Genomic DNA, 26,902 nt, shown 5'->3' on the forward strand with positions numbered 1-26,902 from the left:
CAGGCTGGGAGCTGCCTGGCAGCAGTCCCAATGGGCTCTGTAATTCTGGTTGATGGGATAGGACCCTCTCCCCAGTATGGCCCTCCTGTAAGACCTGACACTCTGGACAGGAGGGTGGCCAAATGTCTGTACCAGGGACTCCTCTCAACCAAGGCAGTGCGCACCGATGCATACCCTTACCTGCTTCTGGGTTCGCAGATTTAGTCCTGACCAGTTGCTGAGCTGCGGTACCCATGGCTGCCTTTTGTATGGCAGCATCAATCCCTGCTTGGAGGCTGTATCAGGGCCGCAGGAAGCTCCTTGCAAGGCCTGTGAGAAGGAGAAATCAATGAATAATCCTCACTGTTGTCGTGATGTGATGGAGGCGTGAGGGGTCTTGGGGACATCCTTGGGAATGTTGTAGGTTGGTTATTTTTAACTTTGCTGTCATGTCCCAAGTTGGATGGCTTGAAAAAGCTGGTTATGTGAATAGATGCAGAAGGCAGAGTTGCATCCATTCTCAGGACTGTTAGGATAATGTTCATTTTTGGGACTGTTGCTGGGGCTGTCCTTCCCATCTGAGGCAGTTTCTGACATTGCAGCCCCTGTTGTGGCCTGCCAGAGGGGTGCTCATCTCTTTTCTAGCTGGTGGAGTGGTTACAACAGGCAGCAAAATTTGCATCAAATCCAGATACTTCACTGTGTGCAAAGTGTTAGTTGGGAAATTGAAGTTATCTGCAAGTGCTGACCCATTGGCCCTCTGAGGAGGGCATATCTGTCTTGACTGTGTGGCAAAACCAAGTGAAAGTATTTATGGCTGCTGCCATGTGTGTTTGTTAATTTTTCTTCCTTTTGGCCTCATCCAAACTGACTATGTTCAAAACAGAAAATGAGGATGTAATTAGTAGCTGGTTTATAAATGTGAGCATCCAAGGAAGGTACCAAACGTGCTACAGACAGGCACGTGTATTTCCGGCATTGCCCAACTCCAGCCTTTGCAAACTGTTTTGTTGCAGAGTTCTGTCTGAAATTCCTAAGTTTACTCGAGCAGTGTGCTTTTTGGGCATGTTGTTGTTAGGGGTATCATCCTGGGGATGGTTGTCATCTGGCTGGGGGTGATTTTTGCTCCACCTGGGTTGGTGCCAGCCTCAGCAAGTTGGTAGTTGCTTGTGTTTTGCTGGTGATCTGCCTCCACCTGGGAATCCTGAGCGTCTGTGAGTGAAGTGCTTGAATTCAAAGCAATGCACTTGCCTGGGCAAAAATAACTACAGCCCCGTCACCAGGGAGTTTGAATGAGAAATGTTTGTGCTCATGGGGAATTGTAAATCTGAATGAATATCGGCATGGATTGCTTGCTTTAGAGAGGGTGAGTCCTTTATTCTGGCCGAATGTCAGGAATATCAAACACGTATTTAGGCAGTGGGAGAGGAAGGGTTTGGTGTGACTGACGGAAACTGTTGAGCAAGAGAGACAGCGCTTTGTGCAGGGTTATTATGGTTAGAAACCTGTCGCAGCATGCAGAGGAAGCACGGTTCAGCAAGCCCATAGTCAGAGCCGAAAGCAGTTCATCCCTGGGATTTACTGTATGCACAGCCTGTCCTCACGGCCAAGAACAAAGTAGCGATGTTAAATAGCTAAATAAACCTCCTGTCCCCACAGGCGATGGTCCTCAAAAGACAAAAATGTCCTTTGAGAGACTGGCTGCAAAAGAAATGAAGCGCTGACAGCCTTGTTGGGAGGAGCATGGGGCTGGAGGGTGGGTTGGCTTGGTGGGTGGTGATGGGTACCAGTGTCTGGTCGGGCACGTGGAGGGCCTCACCGTGATGAACACACTTGAGGAAAAGTCACTCCTTTTCCCTCCTTCCTCAGGCCTTCTGCAGTGTGAAAGTCACATAAAAAAAGCGTGTGGGAGTGTGTTTCTGTATATGAGTTTAGTCTCTTTTTCCCCATATTAAGGGTTTTTTTTTAAAAAAAAAAATAATAATGGAATATTCAGATTATACTTTCAGACTTTTCCCCTACTCCAATGGAGAGTTAGTTTTTTTTTCTTTTTCTTTGGTGTTAGTGGAGAGCTAAATTTCTCATCTCAAATACATGTTTCTTCCTTTGTGAGCTTCTTGGTTGAATCATAAGATCTGAAGATGCTGAATGACAGGCATTGCTACCCCTTCTTAAGGAGGGAGCTGCTGCTGCAGTAGCTGCTGTTTTCAGTATTAGGAAAAATCCTGGAAAATACCCAAAACTAAGTGGTCTTTTGAAGGCAAATAGCCCTTGCTGGTGAAATTGGTGCCGTCAAATAAATCTGAGCACTCTGAATTTGTTCCTTCCCGATCTGCCCCCCAGCACTTGCGGGGTTATTCGAAGCCTGGCCTCTCTCTGTTAATAGAGCTCCTCTCAGGAGCTCAAGTAAGCTTGCAAAAACATTGGAAGTAAGTCTCTTCTACCCCTGCATACCGCTTCCTGCTGTAAAATAGACTTGATTAAGTTTTCTGGCTCTCTCTTCCATTGCTCACAGACATCCAAAACCTTCACTTCTCAGTGGAAAGGAGTGCTCTGGGAATTGCAACTAATGTTGAAACCTAAAGAATGTGGTTTGCCAAAACAATGGTACCGAGATTTCTTTTTTTTCCCCTCCTTAAAGTAGCAGTGTAAAACTTTGTTGCTGGAATAAAAGCTCTGTCAGCGGGATGCGTTTTTTCTCCTCCCTTTTGGGTGCATGTGGTAATTCCTGCCTAGGGGAAAAATAGGAAGATTTATCCCAAAGAGGTGACCTCACTGCACAGGAGTAGCCTGGGCGTGAGTGAGGACGGAGGAAGAGCTGCTGGTAGGTAGAAGTAAGGGGGTCCCCTCATCCCTGCAGTTCTGAGTGTGGGAGGAGAGGTATCAAGGACTGTGTCAGGAGCAGGGAGCTGGCGTGGGCACAGTGGATCTGGACAGTCCCTGGTAATAGGAGTGCCCTGCCCGCACTGGTGGTGTCGCTCTGAATCAGAGCAAACAAGCCCTGCTGCTAGCACTGGTGTGTGCTGCTGCACTGGTGCTGGCTGGGGGCATGATCCAGCTCTTACAGGCTTGCAGATCTCCCACCAGCAAGCTTTGCACTAGGGCATCATCACATCCACCTCTGGAATTTTTGTGGTACCTTCTGTGCCTGCTGCCTCTGTGCAAAAACCCTGGATAAAGAATGTCTCCCATACTAAACTTCACATTCAATTTTGAGTACAAACCATTTCTCTCAGGCTAAATCTACTCTCAGCTGTTATCTGCTGCCTGGTGTGATTGGAAATGGGGGTCACAATTAGAGAAATGATTTGCAGGGAGGAAGCAGGAAGGATCTTAGCAGGATGCTTAGAAAGAAGTTGTTTTAGGGACGTGATCCTAAAATAGCCTGAACCAAATTTGGGGAGCCCTGAGAATAGGGTAGTGATGTATGAAACACAGTGGAAAGATTTGTGCACTCCAGGTGAAGTGGGAGAAACATTGCACACTGTATATACCTTGTATATGGGTCGCATGTGGATGGCTTTTGACCTCTTCCTTGTTTCTTAATGTGAGGCTCCTGTGCTTTCTGATTTCGTGATTTATTAAATGTTTTGAACTTGTTTGGGCTCCCTGTTATGGAGCAAGTCTTACACCTCAGGAGGAAAAGCATGGAGAAGGAAAGTCACTGTATGAGAGACTGAAGATTTTCAAACAGCAGTTAGTAAAAATTCATCTGCAATAAAGTAAAATCTTTATTTTGACATGTTCTCTCAGTTTAAAAGTCCAGGTTCCAGCACCCCTTTGTTCATGTTTGAAATTTATTGTGTAACTCAGAAGTATTGTTTTAAAAAACCCCAAACAGGATAATAAGCTGCATCTCTGCAGTAACAGTAACAGCAGTGGGAGCACTTAAAATGTTACCCTGTAACTTAGTGCAATGACTGCAAAAAGTAAACAGTAGCATATTTGTATTCCAGTGTGTGTTCTGGGCATGCTCTGCAAGCAGGTCCTATCTGGTTGAGTCTTTGCACTTCTTGTGAAGCAGAAAATAATGAATGGACCTAATAGAGGATAGCCCTGGTCTTTGCAACCTTCCTTTGAATGAATACGTTGGGGAATATTCTTGTTAGGGGTGTGGGTCAATTGCCCCTTGCCTGTGTTAGGCAGTAGTGTAGCCAGGAGGGGAGCAGATCTGTAGGATGGAACTGTGGAGCTAAGACTTGACCTCCACACTGTGGTTATTTTTGGAGTTACTTTGCATTAGCTCTAGCGAGGTCCCATGGACTGGATGATGATGGACATTCAGCTGGGACATAAACAAATCAGGACATTTTGTAAAATGTTTGGTAAAAATGGAGCAAGGGGGAAGTGTCTCCGTTGTTGCAGTGGTAATGTTTGGGTATAGATGTGGACTCATTCACCCCTGTGTTGCATCTGCATTACCAAGCACCATGAAGCAACCAAGTGTGTCTTGCCTTGTCCTGTTCTCCAGGGGAGGGCACGTCTGCCTCTAGGCTCCAAGAGGAAGACAAATTGTCCCCTTCTTTGGCAAAAGGATATAGGAGGTGTAAAACTCAACCTCCCTCCAAGTCCTCAAGGAGAGAGGAAATGCATAGAGAGTAATTAGGGGTGAAGACCAATTGCAGAGGACACCCAACAAAAATCTTAAGGTGCTTTTATTGCCCAGAGCTTCAAGAGCATGAGTGTCTTCAGAAGGGCAGGAAATCATTGTAGTTGGAGAGACCCACTGCATCTGAACAGCAGTAACACAGCATGGACCAAGGAGTAGTTGCAGGTGCTAGTGCCCTGTTCTAACTTGGTGCCATTTTGGCCTGCTGCAATGAAAGAAGAAAACTGGTATTTATGTTTTAGATAGCTAGTTATTTCAAATTGCTAAGTTTTTTCATAACTGGAAAATATATTTGTGAGTGAGGTAACGTGTCCAGCTAACTGTCTTTTTGCAGCAGAGCTGTGAACTAACAAACTGGAACATTTAGTGCCATGATGATTTGACTGGGATAGGTCAATTCTGTTTCTACACTCTGCTGCCAAACGAGGAACAAATACAATTTGCCTCCTCAATACCCATTAGTTTGTCTCTAGGACCCAGCCCCAAAAAGCACTGTGAACATCTGTTTCTTAGAACTTTTAGATGCAGTCATGGAACTTGCATGTTTAATAAGATCAGGTCCTTTAAAAAGCTTGGGTCCAAAATCTCTGCAGACTAAATGCAATGTCAGTCCTCTCTTCTGCTAGCATAGCAAACCCAAAGGTTTTTTTTATTGCTTGGGGAAAGGTGGCTGCAATTCTATTATCTGTTAGGTTTAGAGTGTCTGTCAGAGCTCAGAGGGCTGCCTTGGATGTGGAGGGCTGTGCAGCTCTTCAGGTCATCCTCCTCAGATGTTCTGGGAGGGGAGGAAGCTCACTTTGGCCGTTCATGTGCTGCGTCCATGTGATGGGTGTTTTGAAGGTCCCCACTCTGCTTGCGGCTCCCCCAAAGCCATGAATATGCTTCTGAGGCATCTCTACAACATGCAGGGTAGAAATGCGTTTTTGTGATATGCCAGCATAATTACCATGATCTAGTGTCTCCTTTTCCACACCTGCGATGGGCATGTCATTCAGCTGGTGTTCATTGTTTGCGGTGAGGATGCCTATCCTTTCAATTTTAGAAACTGAAGATATGAATGCCATTCAACTGAAGCCAGACAGAACTCCCATTAGTACTCTGTATGCAACTCCCTTCCTTCAGGACAGAGCCATGTATCTCAGCTGTGCATAGGTGGGGGCTCCTGATGAGAGCTGAAGTATGGTCCCCTGCCACCACCAGCCTCTTCTCCTGTCCCTGCCTCTGCACTGACGTGACCAGATCAGAGCGCTGGACTGGTTTAAACTCTCCATCTTGAGGTCTAGAGTTTTTGAAAGTTGGTTTTGGCTGGATTAGTTTAAAGCTGGATCAGTTCCCTCATTGGGTTCATTTATACTGTTGCCCAAATGACTGTGCCAGCACTCTAGCAGGATAGGGTGGCAGGAAAACTGTGATGGTGTTTGATGTTGGCTGATCACAGATTTAAAGTGTTTGTGAAGCTGTAATACTTCAAGCCAATGGCTTCACCACCTTAGAGCTTGCAGCAATTCTGTGGGGTAAGATGCATTGACCCTGTTTTCTTCATGGAAAGATTTGCCTAGGGTGCTGCAAGGGATGTGTAGCACAGCAAGAGAAAAGGAATTCAGTTCTTGCAAATCCAAAGCCACATCATTGCATCGATACCAGGTAGAGTGAGGTGTTTCACCAGGCTCTAGTTGTGGTCCTGTGTTGCAAGCCTGAGCTAACTCTTGTCTTCCAGTGAAAGCTGCAAGCAGGCAGTGAGTCCACAAAAACATAGCAGCAATCTTCCCTCCACTCCCTTTTGAACTTTCCTGAGAGTTTAAGATTTCCTGGTGGGCAAAGAGGTCTTGCCCATGACCTGTTAAAGATGTGTTTCTCCAAGGGCTCTTCTGGACTGCAGCACTGGAACATTTGTTTCTATTGGTATTAACTTCTTAGTGTTTTGGTTTCTCTGATGAATGGTGAAGATCTGACCTTACCCCGTGTGTTTACTGCTACTGCTGCTTCTCCAGGATGTTGGTGTTGAGTTGTATTGCATTGTAGAGACTGACAGCAGCCAGCCAGCAAACAGCTCGAGCATTGCCACGGTGAGCAAGAGCAGTGTGATGCTCAGAGCTACAAGTAGTTTTTTAATCCTGCAGAGGGCTGAGAGTAAACAACACCAGACATTCTTGCACTTGTAAAATGCTACAGAATACACCTTGAAATTTAACTTCCAGATTTCCTTTTCCTTCAGGAATTCAGTAGGTCTAGTTACATTCCTTGCTGTAAATTTAGTAGCAAAAAGTATGAAATAGAAAGAATAACTGGATTCAGAGTCCTGTTCTCCAGAAAGCCACCACTTTGACTGTCTTGAGAAAAACCCAGAATGGCGTAGTAAGCACATGTGAGACTCAGAGGTGCTGCTTAACCTTGGCTGGAGGCTGAAGCCTGAAGGTTACTTGTCTTCAAAAGGGAGATGGGGAGCCCTCTTGCACGCTCTGGGCCCATTTGAATGCACTCTGTGGTTTCTAGTCTCTCAGCTCCATGAGTGACTTTTCCTTTGCCCATTCTGCCTTTCCTCTTTTTATTAGGGCAGGCGAAGAACATTGTGTCCCCTTCTGTGTGCCATTGCCTGCAGAGCCCAGGGCAGGAAAGGACTTGTTGATGACGAGGTGCTGGATTGAGCTCATCTGTAGTGTGCTGTAGCTGTGTGCCCACAAGAGAATACTGAAGTAGCAGCTGAGTTTACCGATGCCATTGCTTTCTGTCTAGATAAATTGTGGTTGGAGAGCTTAATCCTCTGGGGAGGTGGAGGAAAGGGCTGGCTGTGGTGTGTCCTTGCAGCACTGGGAAGGTAAAACCTCTTGCAAGCCTGTCTGAGCAAGGTTTGCCTGAGACTTTGTAGCTTCGTATTTTCCTTTGACTGCATGTGTTAATGCAGACTTGAATCCTTCCTGAAAACATGGCAGTCTGGTAAAAGTATTGCCTGGTGCTTACAAAAATCTGCCCTCAGTGCGCTGTGTGTTCTCACACAGTGAGAGCAGTAAGGTGAGGTTTTCTATCAGTCACTATCTGTTAGTCATTAATTTGTCCTGCCTTACCTGAAAAGCAAGTCAGCTCATTTGACAGTGACATGGAGAGGTGGTTTGTTCAGTTTAGCTTTTAAATCCCCCTTGAGGCTGGAGGTTTCTGTTCTGTGAGGATCCGCACTGCCCTTCTTCTTTCCAGCCTAAAGGAGATTGAGTTTCAAGACTCAAGACCATGCCAGAGTCTTTCAGAGAAAAACATAACAATTAGTGGTCTGTCTGTCCTGCTAAGGACATTATAGACCTGAGGAGGGGTAGGTGGGGGCTCCTGAAGCGATTATCTCGGCTCAGGTTTCTCCTTCGTGACCTGGTGTGATGCCTGATGGGCTGTCTGGTGAGATATCAGTGATGCTCGGTGTGTATCCTTTCCAAAGCACTTTCTGATTTATCAAGATGAAAGGTTCTGGAGAAATGCTAAATAGTATTATTAGTGTAAAATAAACGTACTTCTTCAACATTTCTGATCCTAAAGTGGATCCAGATGTTTTCTTATGGCTGCTGGGTCTGCTTTGGTTTTTCTGTAGCTCAGTGTAGCCATCTGCATTTGCTCAAGTGAGATGGGATGTGACAGAGAGTCTGTCACAGCATGCTCTTCTCATGTCTATAAACCTTTATATTTATATGCTCACATACAAGTATGTATATAAAAATGAAAAAATTACTAGCTTACTCTAAGAGACCATTTCCGAGTTTGACACTTCACATACATGCCAAGAAACTTGGAATAAACTCAGCAAGTTTATCAGTTTTTATGATCTCAGCAATCAGTTCAGATGTGTAGGGTAGAAATGGGATTTGGCTTCGTAACTCAAAATAGTCTCTGAAGGAAGTGGACGTGTCAGTCTCTTCATAGCTCTTATACAAAATGAATACTAAATGATACCAGCCACCAGATGCGTTTTTCCAACCTGTGGTTGAGCTTTGTAAGAGGTAGCTTTCCATTATTTGAAGTGTAAAGTGATTTTTCCCTGGGTTTAACGATTATTAACATTGAAATAGATTCTCTCCTATCAAGGAGAACAAGTCTGCCCCACTGCTTAAGGGCGGTGTTTTGTACAGACTGGGATTTTACCAAAACTGGTGCCAGGGTGAGATCAAAGCAGCCGGAGCAGCCAGGTGTTGCTTCCTTCTGAGCACACCAGCGGGAAAATTTTTCAAGCCGATGTTTCGGCGATGTTTTAGACCCTACTTGGTGAGATGATGCTGCAGCATCTGAGGGGCTTCCCGACTGTCCTGACACTACCTTGCAAAGACTGGCAAACACAGAAAGCGTGGTGGGTGTTTTGCTGGTGAGATACTTTGGTTTTATAACTAGTATAAACAGCTGTATGATCAGCTGGTAAAATCTCTAGCAGTGTTAAAATCAGCAATAGTAGGATTTGTTATGTGTCATTATTTGCTGGCACCAGAAGTAAGTGCCCAAGTTTTCTTAGCCGGCGTATGAGATCCAGGGCTTTCACCTAATCCTGCTCCATCCCCTGCCAACCCTAATGGGGAACAGTAAATTTTAGAGTCTCAGTTTTCAATAGATTTGGATCAAGCAAAGCTGCGTTAGGGATATTTTTGCTCTATGCACCTTCACCACCCAAGCTGAAGAGAGTGTTCAAACTAGGCGACAACTTGGAGCTTGCAGCTGATTCCCTGCATCTGTGCTGAGAGCTGCAGACCGCATCAGCTCTGATCCTGTCCTGCCTGAGACACGATTGGTGTCTTGATTGCTAAAATCTCTGTAAGTGCTCTATAAGGACCAAATCAGAAAAAAAGGCATATCTGTGTTGAGTACATTAAACCCCCTGAGGAGTGGGATTTTGTGTCCTGTCTAGCTTTTGCAGTTCTCTGCAGTCTAGAGGCTGGATAATTACATTTTATTGAATCCCTTCTGGCATGGGATGCTCTGGGATTGATAGAAAGTAATTAAAAATCTGAAGGTTCTCATTCATTTAATACAACCTTTCCTGTCTTTTGTCCAGTTTTGAGACCTTGCCGTTCTTATGAGGATTTTTTTGGCTTACTACTTAAACAGGGGAAGAAATGGCAAAGAAAAAGCAAGCCAGCTAAGTAGGCAGCATGTCCTTAGCAGAACTTAAATGTGACTCAGGCTCTTTGATTAACAGCCCTGTCTTGAGAGGGCAGTACAGCAGATGACCACAAGTTCTTGGTGTATTAGTTTTGAATCTTGTCATATGAGTTTATTGTTATACGAGTGGTGGTTTTTCAAGATGGGATGCTTAGTTTTTGGTACTGAAAAAAATGAGACAGTGATGCCACTTATTGCATCACCCGTACCAGTTAGATTTACCATGTCCGGAAATACCCGACATCGTCTGGTGTGTGTGATCACTTGCTGCCATGCAAAGGTGATTAATCGCTCACTGACCCAGAGAAGACATTTCTTTTTGTTTCCTGGAAACTTATTGTGTGCTTTGAACCACTGAGATGTACTCAAGAAGACATAAATCCATGAGTTACTACAGACTGCATGCCTGGAACAGGCAGGCCATCTCAACATATGGAGTAAATCAGTACGGCCCCACTGACTTCAGTGCAGCTGCATATATTACTGTGTGCTAAAACCCTGCTCCAGAATGTAGTGATGGTTGTCTGTGAACAGTAAATAGGAAAAGAAACCCTCCCTTCTTTTGTCCTTTTTCATAACTTTACACTTTATGAACAGCATAAACATGCTACAAGTGGAGATGAAATAGTAAATTGGTTTTGCATCTATAAAATTACTTTATTTGGATATATGCTAAGTTCACTCTCATTCCACTTGGTTCCTAAATCAAGTAGTTGTTTAATGTATGCATTTGCTTACTGGCAGTCAAAATTGCATCAGTGATTAGCTCGGAGATAGAAATCAGTGGTCTAAAAACCACACATATGTGCACCTGGACAAAAACATGTCAGGCAGAACTGTTTGCATAAAAAAAGGGTGGGCAGTACCTGTGTAAGCCACAGGACTATGGAAGAGGAGCTTTCTTGTGCCAGGAGAAGTTATGCTATCAGGCTTATGTATGATGGATCAGAGTGCAGTGGTATTGCTGCAAGCAAAAGTCATGAATTTTAATCAACTTTACTGGCTGCCTTGAAATTTGAGTTGAAAGATAAATGTGAAAAACAGGCAGCACATATTGTTTCTGGAACAGAACTGCCCCTTTTCTGTTGATTAAAAGATTTTTTCTTTTAACTTGATAATCAAAAATGCTTCCATCTTAGTTACGGATTTTTTTTTAGGTTAACCCTTCAGGTGCTGCCAGCCCTGGGTTCCTCCCTGAGCCGAGTGTCACCTTGTGGCCACCCAGACGACTGATCTTGGCTGCAGAGACTTTCCAAAGAGGGGGGTTAGGGTTTTACTTAAATATTCTTAGCGTTTTTTAAAAAGAACAAGGCAAAAAAATGTCTTGCCTGGTGAAGACCGATGAATGGTCTGTCCAGGGAACTTGGGTCCAGTTTATATTATTTGGGGGAAATTTGGCCCAGCCAATATACTTGTCCTTCTCCTCTGTTGCTCCAGGGCTGCTTTTAACGTTATGTAGTTGTTGCATTCATTTGGGAATCAGTCTTAGTAGTTCAGTATGAGCGATTTGGATGCCAGCATTGTCTAGGGGGTACATCTAAGCTTTAGGGAGAAGTGGGCTGACACTTGTGTCCCTGAATAGAAACACACACCCATGGTGTTATTTCCAGCTACTGCCAGGCTGGTCCAGGTTACTTTGAGTAACTGAGAGTGCAGAAGTTTGCTTCAGGGGTTATCATAGCTGCTTTTCCTGTTTCACTATGAAGTCATCTCTGAGTGACTTTGAAGGAATAACTTTGAAGGGTTGTATTGAAGGCCTAACAACTTTTAAGAAAGGGAAGGGGGAAGTCAGCCTTCAAGCACCAGGGAGGAAAAAAAATTGGTGGAAGACAATTTTGAGTCACTCCTCTCTCAGCCACAAGTGCTGTGTTATTTTCTCTTGGGATTGTCTATGGTTCAACTCCACACCTAGCATCTCATCTCCTCTGATAGCTGTAGGCTGAGTGACTGCTCTGTATTAGTGAAGAGTTCATTGTAGCTGCAGCAGATGCCTGTTTGATGCTCTGGGAGGTTCTTGTTGCTTTCAGTACTGAGAAAGGCAATATATTTTGGGGCCTAAGTTGCTGTGAAAGGGCACATACCAGCCTGCTAAGTACAAATTCCTGCTTGTTTGTACTCTCAGTTGGTTACACCCTTGGCTCAGAACCCAAATATTTCAAGAATTCAGGTTGAGGTATATCCTTTCTCAAAAGAGGTATGAAGTTAGATTCCCCTTTTGCATCGATGGGTGCCGTATCTATAAGGACACTGAGTATTTGCTTGAAGCAGAAATGTTAATTCCTTCCAGGGCATGTTCAGAGACTTTGTGATGGGAGGTTCTAGTGCTTTGCTTTGCTCTAGTACAAGAACCTGATGGTTGCCTCTTGCACAGCTGAAATGACTTAGCTTTTGCTTTGGTAGAATATACTTGCTGTAAAGGAAAAACACCTTATTTCCATGTCCCTTTGCGGTAGCTGAGATGCCTTATAGTGCCACGCTTTGCTGTATTGAGGCCATTGATGCTACTCCTGCTTCCCCCAGTGGCTGATTTTCTTTTTTTCCCTGAGGCCTTCAAAGCATGTATGTGTGCCAAAGCAGAAGATTAGTTTCACTAAGAAGGTTCATTTCAGATGCAAATGCTGTATGGGCTGCTGCACAAATGAAGCTTGCCTGATTTTTATTTTATTTTTTTTATTTGTATTAGTACTCCACAGGAAACACTGCTTTGCTGTGCTTGCCCCACCTCTCCATGTTGCTGTGCTGCTGGTCCAGGAATTGGGGTGGTGGGAACCCGTTTGGTGGCATTTATCAGTGCTTGTATTACACCTAGATGGCTGGTAGGACTTACTGTTCCTCGTAATACTGAAGGAAAAGAGCATTTGCCAGTGCCTCAGGGATTTCCTAACATGTCCACATGCTTAATAGTCAGCTATCTGAGAATGTGCATGAATATCACAGGGTGTGGTGTGTTGGGATGCTGGGGTGGGATCTGGGCGCTGTGGGACAAGCGTTTGGTAATTCCTGTGCATCTGTTCCCTTACAGTTACCTGGCCGAGCAGTGCTGGAATGGCGGTTTTGTCTACTTGATCATGTTGCGCCGCATCAAGCGCAAAGCTCCTCTTCCTCCCTCCAACGGCAACAACAGCAACAGCTGTGACCCCAAAGCCAAGCCCAACCCTGAACCTGGAGACAGAGCTGCTCAGAATGGGAAAAGGACCAGGAAGTTTGGGGTCATCACCAGAACACCTGGCAGCAAGGACAGCAAAGAAAAATCAGGCTTGGAGCATGGGAATGGGCACTGCACCCCGATGGAGGTGGAGGTTGCTCAGCCAGAGACCTCTGAAGCTGAAAGCAATGGGGAAGAGCAGCTTCGGGGCACTGGGGCACAGTACTGGTGCCGGCTGTCGGATGGTGGTGTGCCAGACATCGGTGACCAGTCTGCCCAGGTATGTTGGCATTGGGTTTTTCTGGAGAAAGAAGCAGCAGGTGTGCAAGTAAGTTGAGGGGGGTTCTCAAGTGATTTCCTTGGTTTCAGTGCTCCATCCTCAGGCTAATCCTCCAGGTGACAACCCAAGTGGTTGGGGCACTGAGCTGTGAGATAGGGTCCAAAACATAGGGGCAGGAGGCTTAGAGAATGAAATAATAGTTGTGGGAAACCTATATCGTATTTAGTGATGGAGTGGAAGGTCCTTAGATCTATGACCTGTCAAGGTTGGCCTCTGAATTTCTTTCCTTGAGACAACTGATGACCTTATGACACCACAGCAGGAGATGTCAGTGGAAGATGCTAATTTTTTCCTTTGGGGCTTTGTGTTTAGCTCTCTGTGAGCTTACCAGCACCTTAAAGCTTAGTATTGGAATTCCAACTTTCCTTTTTGATACACCAGACCACGGTGCATTAATTTGTGTTACAAAACTTGCCTGGCGAGTGTTTGGAGACCACATGGAAGTTATTGTGAATTTTGCTCTGAGTTGATGAGATGGACAATTTGTTAATGTTTGGGACGACAGTGGGATTGGGGCTTTCATTACTTCTCTCTTCATCCTAATGGAAATCTTGGGGTTTGTTGCCTGGCTAGGATTCCGGTGTTGCTGGATGGAGAAAAATAACCCAGGCTTTGATCAGGTTTCAGTATGCATCTATCACCAGAAGAGCTGTCTGCCAATCTTTCCAGAGACACTGATAGTATAAACAGATGAACGCTGCTTTCTTGGGCTTGCTGCAGCAGCTGGTTTTGGTTTTAAGTCTTCAGAGATGGTAACAGAGCAGTATGAGTGGACTTCTCATCACTGAATTCTTTTGAGGAAAGCATGGGTTTAAATGTGTCTTCTGAATTGGTGCTCCGCAATAATACTGCAGGGGGGTGGTGATGGTGGCTGTGAGCTTAAACTGATTTAACATTGGAAGGGCTAAAACCAATTCTTAAAAATTCTGGTCTTAAAGAAGCATAATTGATTAAACATGCTCTTCCTGTCAGTGAGGCACGTTGGATTTCATGGTGCAACAGGAAGGGGAGGATGTTTGCATACCGTTCTTGCAAGCCTTCTGACTTCAGTCTTTCTAAAAGAAAACATTAAAGGTTTAAAAACAAATTAAAAAATCCTTTATTCTTTTGAAAGCCCTGGTCTATATAAAATCTTCTTGAATCTGTTCTGAAGATGTCTAGTTAAGCATGTTAAAAATAAAGATGATCACAGTTTGTCTTGACGAAGTGGAAAGCCAAAAAAATCCGGTATATATTATATATAAATACATATGTATATAAAGAAACGCTTGATCCAGAGCCATCTTGAGATAGTGTTACTTTATATTTTCAGTCATTTTGGTCTGAGGATTCTTAAATTCAGAACACATATATATCAATGTGAGCAATAAATACATTTTTAATGGAAAACACATACAAGGTGGCTTTGTAAAACATAAAAGTGTGGTTTGAGTCACTGGAAATTTAAGAGCTATAATCTGTTCATTTGCGGTATATCTGTCATGGAGCCTGTTGGGAGGCACTGTCATTTACTAAAATTGCTTCTCTCTTTCTTTTAATTTCCCCCTTCCTTAATTTTTGCTTAGAGATTTGACCTCTGTATATGTCAGTATTAATTACGTTTTCCTGACATCAGAAGGAGCAGAAATGTGAATAGCTGGAACCTGAATAGCATGCCTTGCTCATCCTTTGGTTTTTAAAAACAAGTGGGCAGCCCTATGGAAGCCCATCACTAGCATCCATGGAGTAGCTGATATCAGAGTAATGAATGGCTTAATTCAGTTTCTTAATCAGTATTATATAGTGAGAGTGAATAAAATTTTCAGAATTTGAGTCCTGTTTAAAAATAATAACAATAAAAAAAGGCAAGGAATAAAGACACTTGCAAGCCTCAGATCTCACTTCCAGCTCTGTTTTGAGAGTGTGACCTGGCACTCAGATATGTGAGCTCCAGTCATGTCCGGAGCCTTTTGAAAACAGCATCCAGGACGTTGTGTCAGATGTTGCAGTCTCCTTCCAGGCTTCAAAATGTGAGCCAAACCTCTTGTAGCTGCGGGATGAGTTATCTCCTCCTGAGCAGGGAGAGGGTGCATTGGCAGGGCACTCTCTCCGTGGGGAAAGCCGCTTCATCCCTGCTACCTGCCCCACACTCACCATCTCCTCCACATGTTGACTAATTGAATATCCAGGTCTGTCAGACCCGTGCCTTTAGAGAGCACTGTATTCACTTTGAGAGGATGAAAGCCAGTCTGCAGCATACTGGAGGTTGGCTGCATGTGGGAGGAAAGACTTCGAGAAGCTGCTTGGCAACCAGTGCAGCTACAGGAAGACCTCAGTGGTCCTTCCCACTTCTCTAGTCCTCCCCACCACTCCTTTCCTCTCCTCTGGCCCAGGACACAGGTTGAACAATTACTGAAATTGAAATACATGATCCAGGAGCACCTCTCTACAGGATCCCCACAGAAAGTTGGTTTAAAGTTTCATGAAAACAGAAAAGAGTTGAGTCCTATCTGCATGTCTGCAGCTGCTGCTGAACTAAAGCCAGTGGCAATATAAAGTGGGTGATGTGCCATGAGGCATCCATGTGTCTTGGGTATTGTTTGCTTTCAGGGTGCTTCCTCTCCCACGAGTGTGGGATCGCTATTCCATTTTCTTGCCAAGTGCTACTAACAACAGCAATACTGAAGTCGTGAAATGAGAGGCGAGACAAGTACTGTTTGTCAAGTGAACCTGCCAGGAGATTCCTGCGTTACTGGTTTGTGTACATGTGTCAGTCCCCATTTTCAGGCTTGCTTTCATCTCCCAGATCTTGGTCGTGTCTCTCCTGTGCACTTGGCATTGCTATCGCTATGTATAAACAAATCTGCCAGGCTGTTTGCTGGTATGTAAACCTCAGGAAGTGTTGTACTTGCCAATTAACAGGCAGTGTTTAATATTTACAGGTGGTTAAGTTGTGCTGCAGTATTTTCAGGGCAAACCTAAACACCTTTTAGATTTTGGGGATTTAAAGCAGCCAGGCTGCATCTGCCTGGTAGGAAGGTCTCAAAGGTACGAGAACTGACCTTGGAGAGGACCCATGCTGACTGCAATGGGAGTCGTGGGCAGTGATTTAAGACTGGGCAATTTCTGAGCTGGAGTAATGATCCGTCACATCCTGGGAAAATAGGGGAGCGTAAATGCAGAAATCAAAGTTTACTTCTTTTATTCAGTGGCCTGAGACAAGGCGGTGTTTTCTAGGCTGGTAATTATAAAGGCAAGGATGAAAGAGGAGTACAGGGAGGAGCTGCTGGAGTCAGCTCAAAATTGATAACAAAGAAGAAACTGAGACGTTTCCTTACAATATACCAATTTTGTGATTTCACTGGGTTTACTGGTAGACTCCCTGGGCTTGGTGTCAGAATGTTTCTGGAAGCACTGTGAACTGCTTCCTTAGCTGTCCAGTCTCTAAGGAGTGCCCAGAGCAGGCACAGGCAGGGATTAGAGTGGGAATGTTGTGAGGACCACAGTTAATGAGTATGAGGGGTGGGAATGTAGTTTCCAAAGGAGGCTTGAACTAGTCCAGGTCTGGCTGGCATGACAAGAGGCTTTCATCAATGAAGCCAGAAGAAGCTTGACTGAGGATGAAGTGTACCAGACTAGACAGGCCACCTTTTATTCCTCCAGCCCCAGCAGGATAGTCTATAAAGCCCTGAAACCACGAACCACTAAAAGAATAAACACGATACCTCCAGAACCCCCTTGGATCCTGTTGCTTCTATATAAGCATCCAGATGAGTAAGGGATTGAAATCTAGATCCAAATTTAGCAGTGGTGGAAACTGCTTAAGGGAGATTGGGCAGAGTAAAAGTGCTTTAATAGTGAAGGGAGGCAATTGAGAAGGCAGCTGTGGTGGAACTCCTTTTTGGGATGGACGCAAGTCAGCGTCTGGTGGCACCATAAGATGTGCCTGGTGTTTCTGTGAAGTTGGCTTACCATCTATTAAGAAAAGAAGGATGGAAGGCAAGGGGATATTAATGCCTTGCCCCCCTCGTATTGGGGGATGTCTGGGTTATAGTAGTGCTTCAAGATTTTGGCTCTGTGTTGCTAACATTAATTACTCTGCAGTAGGTTACAGCTGCCAAAGCAGCATGCCTAGCCAGCTTTGCTCCATTATAGACCAACTGAGCCCATTTCACATAGACCACAACCCTCTCCAGGCTTGTGAGCATGTACACAGGTGCACAAGTTTGGTAAAGACCTGTTTAGTCTTTGCCAAACAGCGCTTGTTTTCGTATTGCTGTGACTGCACCGCACATGGTTTCATTTTATCAGCAACTCTCTTCTTTGTTTGGGCTGGTTACTGCTTTCTTATTAAGATGGCTTGTCCCAGGCAGGGCTGAATGCTTTTGAATTGCATTTTACTTTGTAGTCGGGAAAGGCTGATAGCCTTTCTGTAGCAATTTTTATCAATTAGTTTAATGCCAGCCTTACCTTGCGTTTTGGTAAATGGAAAATGTCCCCTGTCTTGCCAAGTGGAAGAGGAAGGCTAACTGGAGACTTGAAACAATGGACTGGCTTGAAGCATTTTACTATTTTTTTTAAAAATGTGATGGAGAAATAAAAAATCTCATCCACTTGCTGTACCAAATAGCAGACCTTGCTGTGAGCAAGGTATTTACAAGGGTAAATACTTACAGCCCCACTGAAGCTAAGTTGCTTTACATCAAGGGTTTTGGTTTTTTTGGCAACCTAAGCAGTAATTATTGTTTCATCAAAGCTTTTATGGGACTCTTACATGATGCATGTTTTAGGCATAAATAGCTCTGGTTTTAGTTTTTAATGTAGACACCCTTCGTTGTGTAAAGGCCTTCCTTAGAATCTGTTTCTGTTCTCAAGGACGTTTTATCTGTTGTGTTGGCTTCCAGCTTTCATTAACATGAATCCTGGGGCCATCTACTGTCTTGAAGTTTTAATGTGCACGGTGATAAACACGTCTTCCCTCTCTCTTGCATGTTTTGGGTTGTAAACTCTCTTAGGGACAAGGGCTGTCTTTTAATTGTAGCTGCACTGCACTGGTGAAACTTGGCCTTGCTTTTGCTTGGGGTTTTAGGAAGTGCTTTGATGTAACTGGTAATGAAATTGCAGTTAATTCTTTTTGCTGCCAGTTATGTTCCACCTTGCCATAAAAACAGCTGCCGTCACAACTTTCTGGGGTTAAGTCTCACTTGCTGCCAATTTTTTTCGTCTGACTGATGAAGGTTTTACCTTCTTTTGCTGTGATTTAAGCATTAACTACAGCTGTGGTAGCTGTAGATTCTTTGAATAGCAATCTGTCGTTTTATTCTGGTTTAGGATTGGATTTTCCTAGGGTACAGTGGAGGGCTGGATGCAGAGATAGTCTGGTAATGGATAAGTAGTAATGAATTAGTTGTAATATGTCATCTTGAAATGGGGTCCGCATTCTTGGAAGTGAGCTACCCACAATGGCAGTGCAGATGGATACACACAAGGTTGTTTTACAGGAGGTCTCAGCCAGACTTCTGCTACCACAAACCGTAGGTGACAGCACGAAAGCATTCCCCACCTACGCAGAACATGGGGTTTTTTTCATTTTGCGTATGATATTAAATATAGAGCAAACCCACAACTGGAATGCAAAGGACTGGCTGCTGCTGAAATGTAAGTTCACACCATTTTATGTTTTAATCATTAAGTGCGAATGTTTGCAACCAACTGGATGTGCCTAAAAATAAAGTATGCTGTTTGGTCAGGTGCTGTAATGTTTCAGGTGTTAGTTGGGATAATAAAGCTACAGACACTTAATTTTTGAGGCAGGGTGCTGAAACCACTGAGCAAACCCAGAGAGTTGCTGATGCCAACAGATGTAATGCTAGACTTCACGAACGGCTCTGCTTTAACTGACATTAGAATGTGGTGACTGACTTTAGGATGGGCTTTAACCTTCTGCAGGCAGCAAAGATTTTTCCAGAGAAGATGCAAACTAACCAACCAACCGTTCACAAGAACCCAGTTAGAGTATTATTGTGGACAAGATACTTGAGAGAAAGCAAACACCTTCTAACCCTTAAAAGCGTAAGCTCCCCAAGAGGAATTGTTTTGCCAAAACCCTTCAGTGTCAGGGATAGCTGAGGAATCCTTTGGCTGATCTTGCAATAAAGCTCCAGTTGACAGCAAAAGGGGAGCAGCCCAGAGACGTACAATCCAGATGGTGATGGCTCAGGATGACAAATTACACCAGCAGATTTTTGTAAGGGGTGATGATGTAGTTCAGGTGCTTGCAATGGCTGATAAAATGTTTAAAGCCCTTGCCAAGGAAATGATGTCAACAAGCAGCCTGTCTCAGGAGATGGATCCCTGGGGGACAGTCTGCTTTAAGTCACAGAGTGTTCATTCCCTCTGCTGTGATGCCTTTTCTGAGTATTTTAATTATGTGTTTGTGTTTGGGGGAGGGTATATTTTTGCTTTTGACTATTCCCCAGGCTTTATCCCCTAGGACATTTCTCTTTCCATGGGGAAAGTACTTGCATTTCAGTGAAAGGATGCCAAGTGTCTGGCGGCTGTTTGTCCAAACAAGGGGACTTGTTAAATCAACAGTGGACATTTGAATGCAATTGTAGTTGTGCCTGTGTTGCTGGCTCCTGCCTGTTTTGAGAACATGGAAAGTTCACATGTTCAACACTATGTAGTTCATATTAAGGGCTACTTGGGTTTTGGGTCTTTTCCCCCCCTTTTTAAAGTGCTGTAGGAGATACCCACTACGTGGCTTGCATCATCTTGAGATAATGGCCAAGGGCTTCTTAACCTGGTTCAGTGCTCAGTAACTTTCATAGGCAGTGGGGATAGACAAGAACTCTTGTCTTGAAATAATTTGTTGATAAAGGAATTTAGATTTTTTTTCTTCCTCCTTCCCCCGGCTCTTCTAGTTGTTTGGCTTGCTTATACAACATTGAAAACAAAACCTAATGTAGCAGATGAAAGCAGGAGTCCTGCTATCAGATCAGCCTTAAAAATAACCTGGTTAAGATCAGATGAAAAATGTACTCATTATACACTAATGAAATAATTGCTTTGTTAAGAATCTGCAAAAATGAGATTTTGGCATGGTTTTCTGATACTGAGTCATTCACACTAGTATCTGAGATGTGAAGAGTGATGGCTTTAGACTGTATCTTGAAATTGACATGTTTGAGCTAATCACCTGGTATGTGATCATGCAAGTTAATTCTTCAGCTACCGATCCATCTCTACCACCTGCCTGCTGGGGAATAGGGCTAGTGAAAGAAGACGTGCTTTGACTTGGGGTGGGGCAGGCAGCTGAGAGCAATGCTTTTAATTTATCCCACGTCCTTGAAGGATGCTGGGGACAGTGTGCTGGTATAGCTATCCCTGTGTATTCCCTGTCCTTGTAGAGGGACATTCTGCATTGGTCGTTGCTAGAAGAAAAATGCTTATATGCTAGATTAATTTGGAGCATTTCTGTTTGGGAGATTTTGTGCTAGTTTTGTGCTGCCTTTCAGCTGCATGTGATCAAGACATTGGCTGCCAGCTCCTGTCAAGCCTATGGTGGTCATTCTTTTTAATGCATGAAACTTATAACTTTCTTAAATGTCACATTTCCAAAACAGCGTCATGGTCAGTGAGGAAGAGCTAGCTGTTTGCTCCTGCTGCTTCCATGGTGAAAACCTGTGAAGTTTGTAAGTGAGCACCGGTCCCTGCAGAAGGAGGGTAAAAATCCACATTGAAATGTGGAGGGAGGTAGACATCCTGCAGGCTGTGTTAGGGCCAGTGGCAGTCAGTGTGTGTGTACAGACCTTGCATGGTTATTGGTGTTCTCATCAGGCTTATCTCTGTTTTTCTTTAAAAATCGTTACATATTTATGCCCTGTTCCAGTGAATTGCTGCTGTGACAGAAAGTGCTTTTTTGTAGACAACTATTTTCCATTTTCCATTTTACTGCCTGGCTTTTTAACTACTTACTGCATTTCTGTTTTCCATTTGTTTACACCTTGCTCCTGCCAAGCTGTTCTTTAATACAAGATTTCAAAGCAATTTTTCCTTTGTATATATAGATTTGCAGCTTCTTAAACATGGCACAATCAAGATCAGTCAAACCCCTTTAAAATCACTGGCAATTAGCTGTTGAAAGAAAAAGGAGGAAGAACGGCTCCAAAGTCTTGTATTTATTTATTTATTTTCCTCAACGCTCAGAGGAAAAATGTTCCTTTTTCTTTTATTAATGACGTGCTTATGAAATTGAGCATTTGATGGTATGCACTTGGAGCAGGCAGAAGGCATGCTTCCCCACGTTGTGCTGGCAACGTGCTTCCTTTCTGATCTGTAGCACTCTAGTTTATTCCAGATGTAGGCTCGCTCTAAACTGAGGCTGCCTGATGTACAATGGCTTCACGGTGGAGGAAGATGGCCTGTGGGGACCCACTTGAAGCTGCCAGCTGTATTCTCTATTCTTGCTTGCGGTTTGTTACATAAGATGACCCATTTTTTTTCACTTGCAATTAATCCAAGTAGAATATTTATACTGTCTTTAGAAACATCTTAATTATTTGTAGCTTAGGCACTTTGAAGTTGATCAGCTTCAAGCGGAAAAAATCTGGTCCAGAGGCCTGCCTGCTCAAAAGAGCCAAGTTAGGAGGAATGTTGAGTCACCTAAGAGTGATGTAACTGCAGAGAACAAAAATCAGCCTTTAGCCCATCTGCAGCCTGACTTGATCACTTGTCTTTCTTCTTGCTATAGGAGTGTTCATGGAAGTGAGGGAGGTTGATAAATGTATGTCTGGAGAGGACTTCCAAGAGATGTCCCAGTCTCATCTTATCCTCTGAGACCATCTTTGGCAAATGGTGGTCCATGATGTCCATGAAAACTTTATGTAGAGGGGAATCCACAGCTCCTTCGCATATGCAGGTCTGCTGCTGCCCTGGCTTTACAAGCCAAGCCCATGAGGTTGATCCAAGCAGAGTTAATATTTGCTCCCAGGAGATGGGGAATGAATCTCTTACGGGAAAATTTGCCTTCTTATTGGTTTGACGCTCTCAAAGCAAGCATGGACATCTTTCTGAGAGTCTACCTTGTCCAAATCTCAGGAGAACTGCATGAAATTTTGTAGATTGTCATATACCAGTAGTCAGCCCGTGTTATCTAGTGAGCCCTTTGCTCTTAGATTCTCAAGTGCAGAACTTTGTTATTGTGACCTGCCATTTGGTTAAGGGATATAGTTTGATGTCTTTATTTTTAGAAGTGATGAGAGCTGAGTATCACCTAGTCCCTGGCTGTGGCAGGAGCTGGCAGTGCCCTTCCCTTTGCCCTGGAGGATTCCTGGAGGCTGAGATACCTGGCTGGACCAGCATCAGCACATCTTCATATTTTAGGCGTGAAATGCTTTTGCACTGAGAGCTGTGTGTGCACATGTGCAGATTTATTGTGTGTCATGTGAACAAAGCTTGGGGGATTATTCGGAGTCATTTATAAATGAAGCTATAAGAATTATTTCGAGAGAATGGAGAAGTTCAGACGTTAGTAGGAATATGATACTGACTGCAGCCAAGCAGCGACTAGAATTGTGCAGCCGATTAGAGGAGACTGGTGAGCAGTTAAATTTGTCCTCCTCTGGGCAGGGATTATGCAGGCTTCAAGGACAGTGACATCAGACCTGCAAAATGCCAAATCTAAGTACACTTGGAGTTTCCCTTGGGTATTGTAAGTCCCTGGAGCTAAGTGAATACAGCAGAATCCTAGCTTTCATTTAATGACTAAATTAGCTTGGGTTTTTTTTGTTATCTTTGTTTTGGATTTTTTTAAATGAAGTAAAGCTTAAAAATATGAAAAAAGTGAAAGAAAAAATATGAAAAAATTTGAAGACATGCATCCGTCTGCTTTTATTTTTGTGTTTGAAGTGTTTAGGCTTTGTGTTGTTGAACCTAGGAATCAGAAAACTGGTTTTAGGTAAAATTTAAATGCATTTACAAATCCTTGGAATTGGTGCAGAGCTTTACAGTTAAGGCTTTCCTGTGATAAAGTCACAAAAGCTGCACATTCAAAGCAGCAGTATTTCCTAGCTGGCTGTGAAGTATCCCATGCTGCTCTGTGCGAAAGAGATAGCAGCTTTCTGGGGAGGGGAAGGGTGTTTTGCTGAACACCCCATTTTATAAAGAGGCCTCAAGCAAAAGCTAGCAATCTGCGTTTTAATACTCAGCTTTCAAAATCTCGGAGCGACGTGCCTTGGAGGTATGTGTGTATTGAGGGGGGCATTTGCTCTGTAGCACGTGGTTAAATGAAGAGCTATGAATGTTTTATGAAGAAGAGGGAAAGAACAGTGAGGGGATCTGATTTCCAATTGATGCTGAATTGTTTATTCCCAGTGAAATGCATGCACCTGACCAGTGGGGACTAGAGAGACAGCCTTTTCCTACACAGGAGGTGGTGACCATGTCATTTGAAAATGAGTGAAAGAAATAACATGTTTGGGTATGTGAAATGTGGTTTTGTTGTGTTTTTATTGTGGCTGCATTCTGCTGACCGTGTTTGGACTGAGTAACGCTTTACCTTGGAAGAGCTTTTGATTTCAGTGGGAGTTCAAGGGGAATAAGATGGTACTTGCATTGAGTGCAGCCGCTGTTAAGTGCTTTAGTATGTAAATGAGTATTTGAGAAAGGGTCAATTAAGAATAAATTTGGGTTGTTTTTTTTTTTCTTAATAAGAAGTGTGATAGTGAGGAGTGCTGAGGAATGTGAGCTAGGCACTGCATGTCATGGGCCTTTGCATAACTCACATTCCAGAAAGCTTTGGGGAATCATTAAATGCAATTTTATGACTGCATTGTTAAACTTTATTGTAGGGTCTGCTTCCAAACAGGGTTTAACAATGAGACACTCAGTGGCATCTTATGAGGAGAATAGATGGTCATCATCTCAGGCTTGGCTTGGTTGAGGGAGGCAGGGAGATTGTATTTCTGTTATACTGTTTTCATTATGGATGCAAGGTTCTTCATAGCCTTAAAAGCTCTCTGGAGCACTTTCATGCTGTGGCTCAGTTCTGGTTTTTAAGTAGATAAATATAGTTGACTCTTGGCCCTGCATTTAGCACGGCGTCTCATGTATCACTCTAATTTATCTCAAAAGTATTCTCTGTCCTGACATGTCCTGTTAGTCAGCAGGAGACGGGGCTTTTATCAATGCATTGAGGATCCCAGTTAAACCTGTTGGGATATTGCCCATGTGCATGACTTTCAAGTTAACAAATTACTCACAGGTGTATGGGTTTTCAGGCTCAGACTTTTGGGTTACCTCTTGAGACACCTGGTTTGCTTTTCCTGTTTCTCCTACTTGTGGTCTAGAAGCTGTGTCAATATTATTATTATTTTTCACTTTGTTCTTGAGATACTGGTGTAGATACTGACCTCTTTTTTCCTGTATCTTGAAAACTCATCTTGTGTTGCATTTAAGTTTCAGCATAGAGCCCTAGTGATCAGGTAAAAAAAAAAAAAAAAAAAGCACATTTTCTTCACTTTGTAAAGGCTCTGATAAACAACATTGGCCTAAAATCTGCAGGTTGCTGCCACAACCCTTGGGTTTACTGATATATGTAGCAGTTCCCCTTCTAAGAAACAAGCAGCAATTTCTACAAGCTCTTCACAGTTTGGCATGAAATTTTAATCATCTTTGCTACTTGGGTGTTTGTGTACTGCGAGAACATTACTTGTGTGCAGAACAGACCCAGTCAGAAATAGCTGACCTGGTGATGGGTGACTACAACACATAGACTAAAAATTGCCTCCAAACTGTGCATTTTGCTGTCTTGCAAGCTTGAAAACTTCCTAGAGTTTCTCATATTTGTGTTACCTTGGTTATTTCCCTCTGTGAGAGTCCTGGCAATTGCCTTATGTGTCTCGCTTGCTTGCTTGTTTTTCTCTTTCCTTTTCTGCTCTACCAATATCTGCCACACTTGTGTTTCCTTGTGCCATGTCCTTATAGTAGGACTCATGGGAAGTGTTTATTTTGCAATTTTGTATTGCTCTGAAGTTTGTAAAGTGCTTTTTGGTTGAACATTTATAATAATTTTTAAAAAAATAAAGGTGCCCTAAACATCACTTATTACCTTGCTTATATTCAAAAGCTATTCTCTGCGTTGGATAATTATTTACAGTCTGTACTACAGCTGTCCGATAAGAAATATGTGATTGACAGCTGATAATTTGAAACTGGTGTTTTCTTTCCTGTGTCTCAAATCCTGCAAAACCCTCCGAAGAGGGAAGCGCTGCTGTGTGACACAGGTCTGTACCCTGCTGCAGTAGTGGATGGATGTGCTGCCTGGTGTTCAAGGTCTCCCTTGAACAACATCTTGCTCCTCTGCAGCTCTGCACAGTTCATCCTTGCGTTTTGGCGAAGAGGTTTGAGGCCTTTGGTTGCTTTGGGAAGGATAAGGGCATTGAGAGCAGCACCTCTGCGTGCCTCAGAAAAGCTGCAAACAACCTACAAGGAAACCTCTACGTTCTGATCCTGCTCTGTGCTGCCTCCTCCTTTCTGCCTCCTTCACTTGGACCACAGCTTACACAGCAAAGATCAGCAAAAGCAGCTGTATAGCCTGTGCTATACAGATGTGTGGTGATGGGCAGCAAGGCGCTTATCAGCTCCCTCCTGTACCCTCCCAGCCCTCTCTCACTGTCCAAATCCAAATTCAAGGACTCTCTGCACGTTTTCTCTCAGCGAGAAGGTTGCCGCGTTTGGAAGATGCACATCCTGAAGGGGACAGACGGTCTGGGAATCCAAATAACAGGAGGCAGAGGGTCGAAGCGGTCCCCTCACAGCATTATCATCACCCACGTGGAGGAAGGCGGCTCCGCACACAGGTGAGGTGACAGCGGTGCCTTCACCCCAGTGGGTCTATTGGAGCATGCTTTGACAGTGCTGTTAGACAGAATTATGAGGCAGATGTGCAGGATTTGCCTTTCCGTTATGTCAGGGTGGGAACATGGCATAAAAACTTGGTTTTGTGATGGGTTACAGAAGCTCCTTTTGGCAGTTTAGCTCACAGTACAGACAGATCAAACGCTTGCTTGATGATGGAGTGTAACTTAAGGAGCCTGTTGGCTTCTGGGGGTTTTCCCCCCAAGTCCTGTTTTGGAAGAGAGGCCTTCCCCATAGGATTGGCAGAAGGTGAGTGTGGGTCAGGCACCCTGGGGTGCTAGCTGCCAGTCCTGGCTCTACTCTTTGATGGTGGGGGTTAGATGGGGCTCTCGGCTGCTCTCTGGTCATCTCTGACAAGGCACAGAGAAGATTTAAGGGGGCTCAGCCCTGCAAAGAGGCCGAAATGGTTCTGGTTATATTAATCATTTCCTGGGGGCATCTTTCTGAGCCCTTTTTGGGGAAAATAACTCTGCACAGATCAATGCAAGCTTAGCATCAGCCTATTCATATGTTGTTTCTGCCTCCATATTCCACTGCATGCCACTGGAGCCCAGCACTGGGGAAGGACCACCCTGCAGCTCCACATTCCTACTCTGTTTCCACAGGGATGGCAGGCTTACGGTGGGTGATGAGCTCCTCATGATCAACGGGCAATCCCTGGTTGGACTCTCCCACCAGGACGCCGTCGCTCTCCTTCGCTCAGCTGCTGGCCTGGTGCAGCTGGTGGTCGCTAGCAAGGTATGGTCCTTTCTTTGGTGGTCTCCTGAATGTATGCCCAGAAGAGTTTGTGCAAGGGCTGCATGGAGAG

At 44.0% G+C, this 26,902-nt stretch overlaps 1 protein-coding gene across 4 annotated transcripts in view; it reads left to right on the plus strand.

Annotated features, from left to right (window-relative positions):
- The window catches only part of PDZD2 (PDZ domain containing 2), a 213,479-nt gene that overhangs the window by 129,090 nt on the left and 57,487 nt on the right, over nucleotides 1-26,902 (plus strand). For 3 of the 4 annotated variants that reach the window (XM_054055048.1, XM_054055047.1, XM_054055049.1), the window contains 3 exons: nucleotides 12,735-13,137; nucleotides 25,894-26,036; nucleotides 26,700-26,832. In XM_054055048.1, coding sequence (XP_053911023.1) covers nucleotides 12,735-13,137; nucleotides 25,894-26,036; nucleotides 26,700-26,832 — 679 coding nt within the window. The remainder of the gene's footprint in view (nucleotides 1-12,734; nucleotides 13,138-25,893; nucleotides 26,037-26,699; nucleotides 26,833-26,902) is intronic. The other variant, XM_054055050.1, reaches the window with a different exon arrangement.

The sequence above is a fragment of the Cuculus canorus genome, chromosome Z, assembly GCF_017976375.1.
Source record: "Cuculus canorus isolate bCucCan1 chromosome Z, bCucCan1.pri, whole genome shotgun sequence".
NCBI classification, from domain to species: Eukaryota; Metazoa; Chordata; class Aves; order Cuculiformes; family Cuculidae; genus Cuculus; species Cuculus canorus.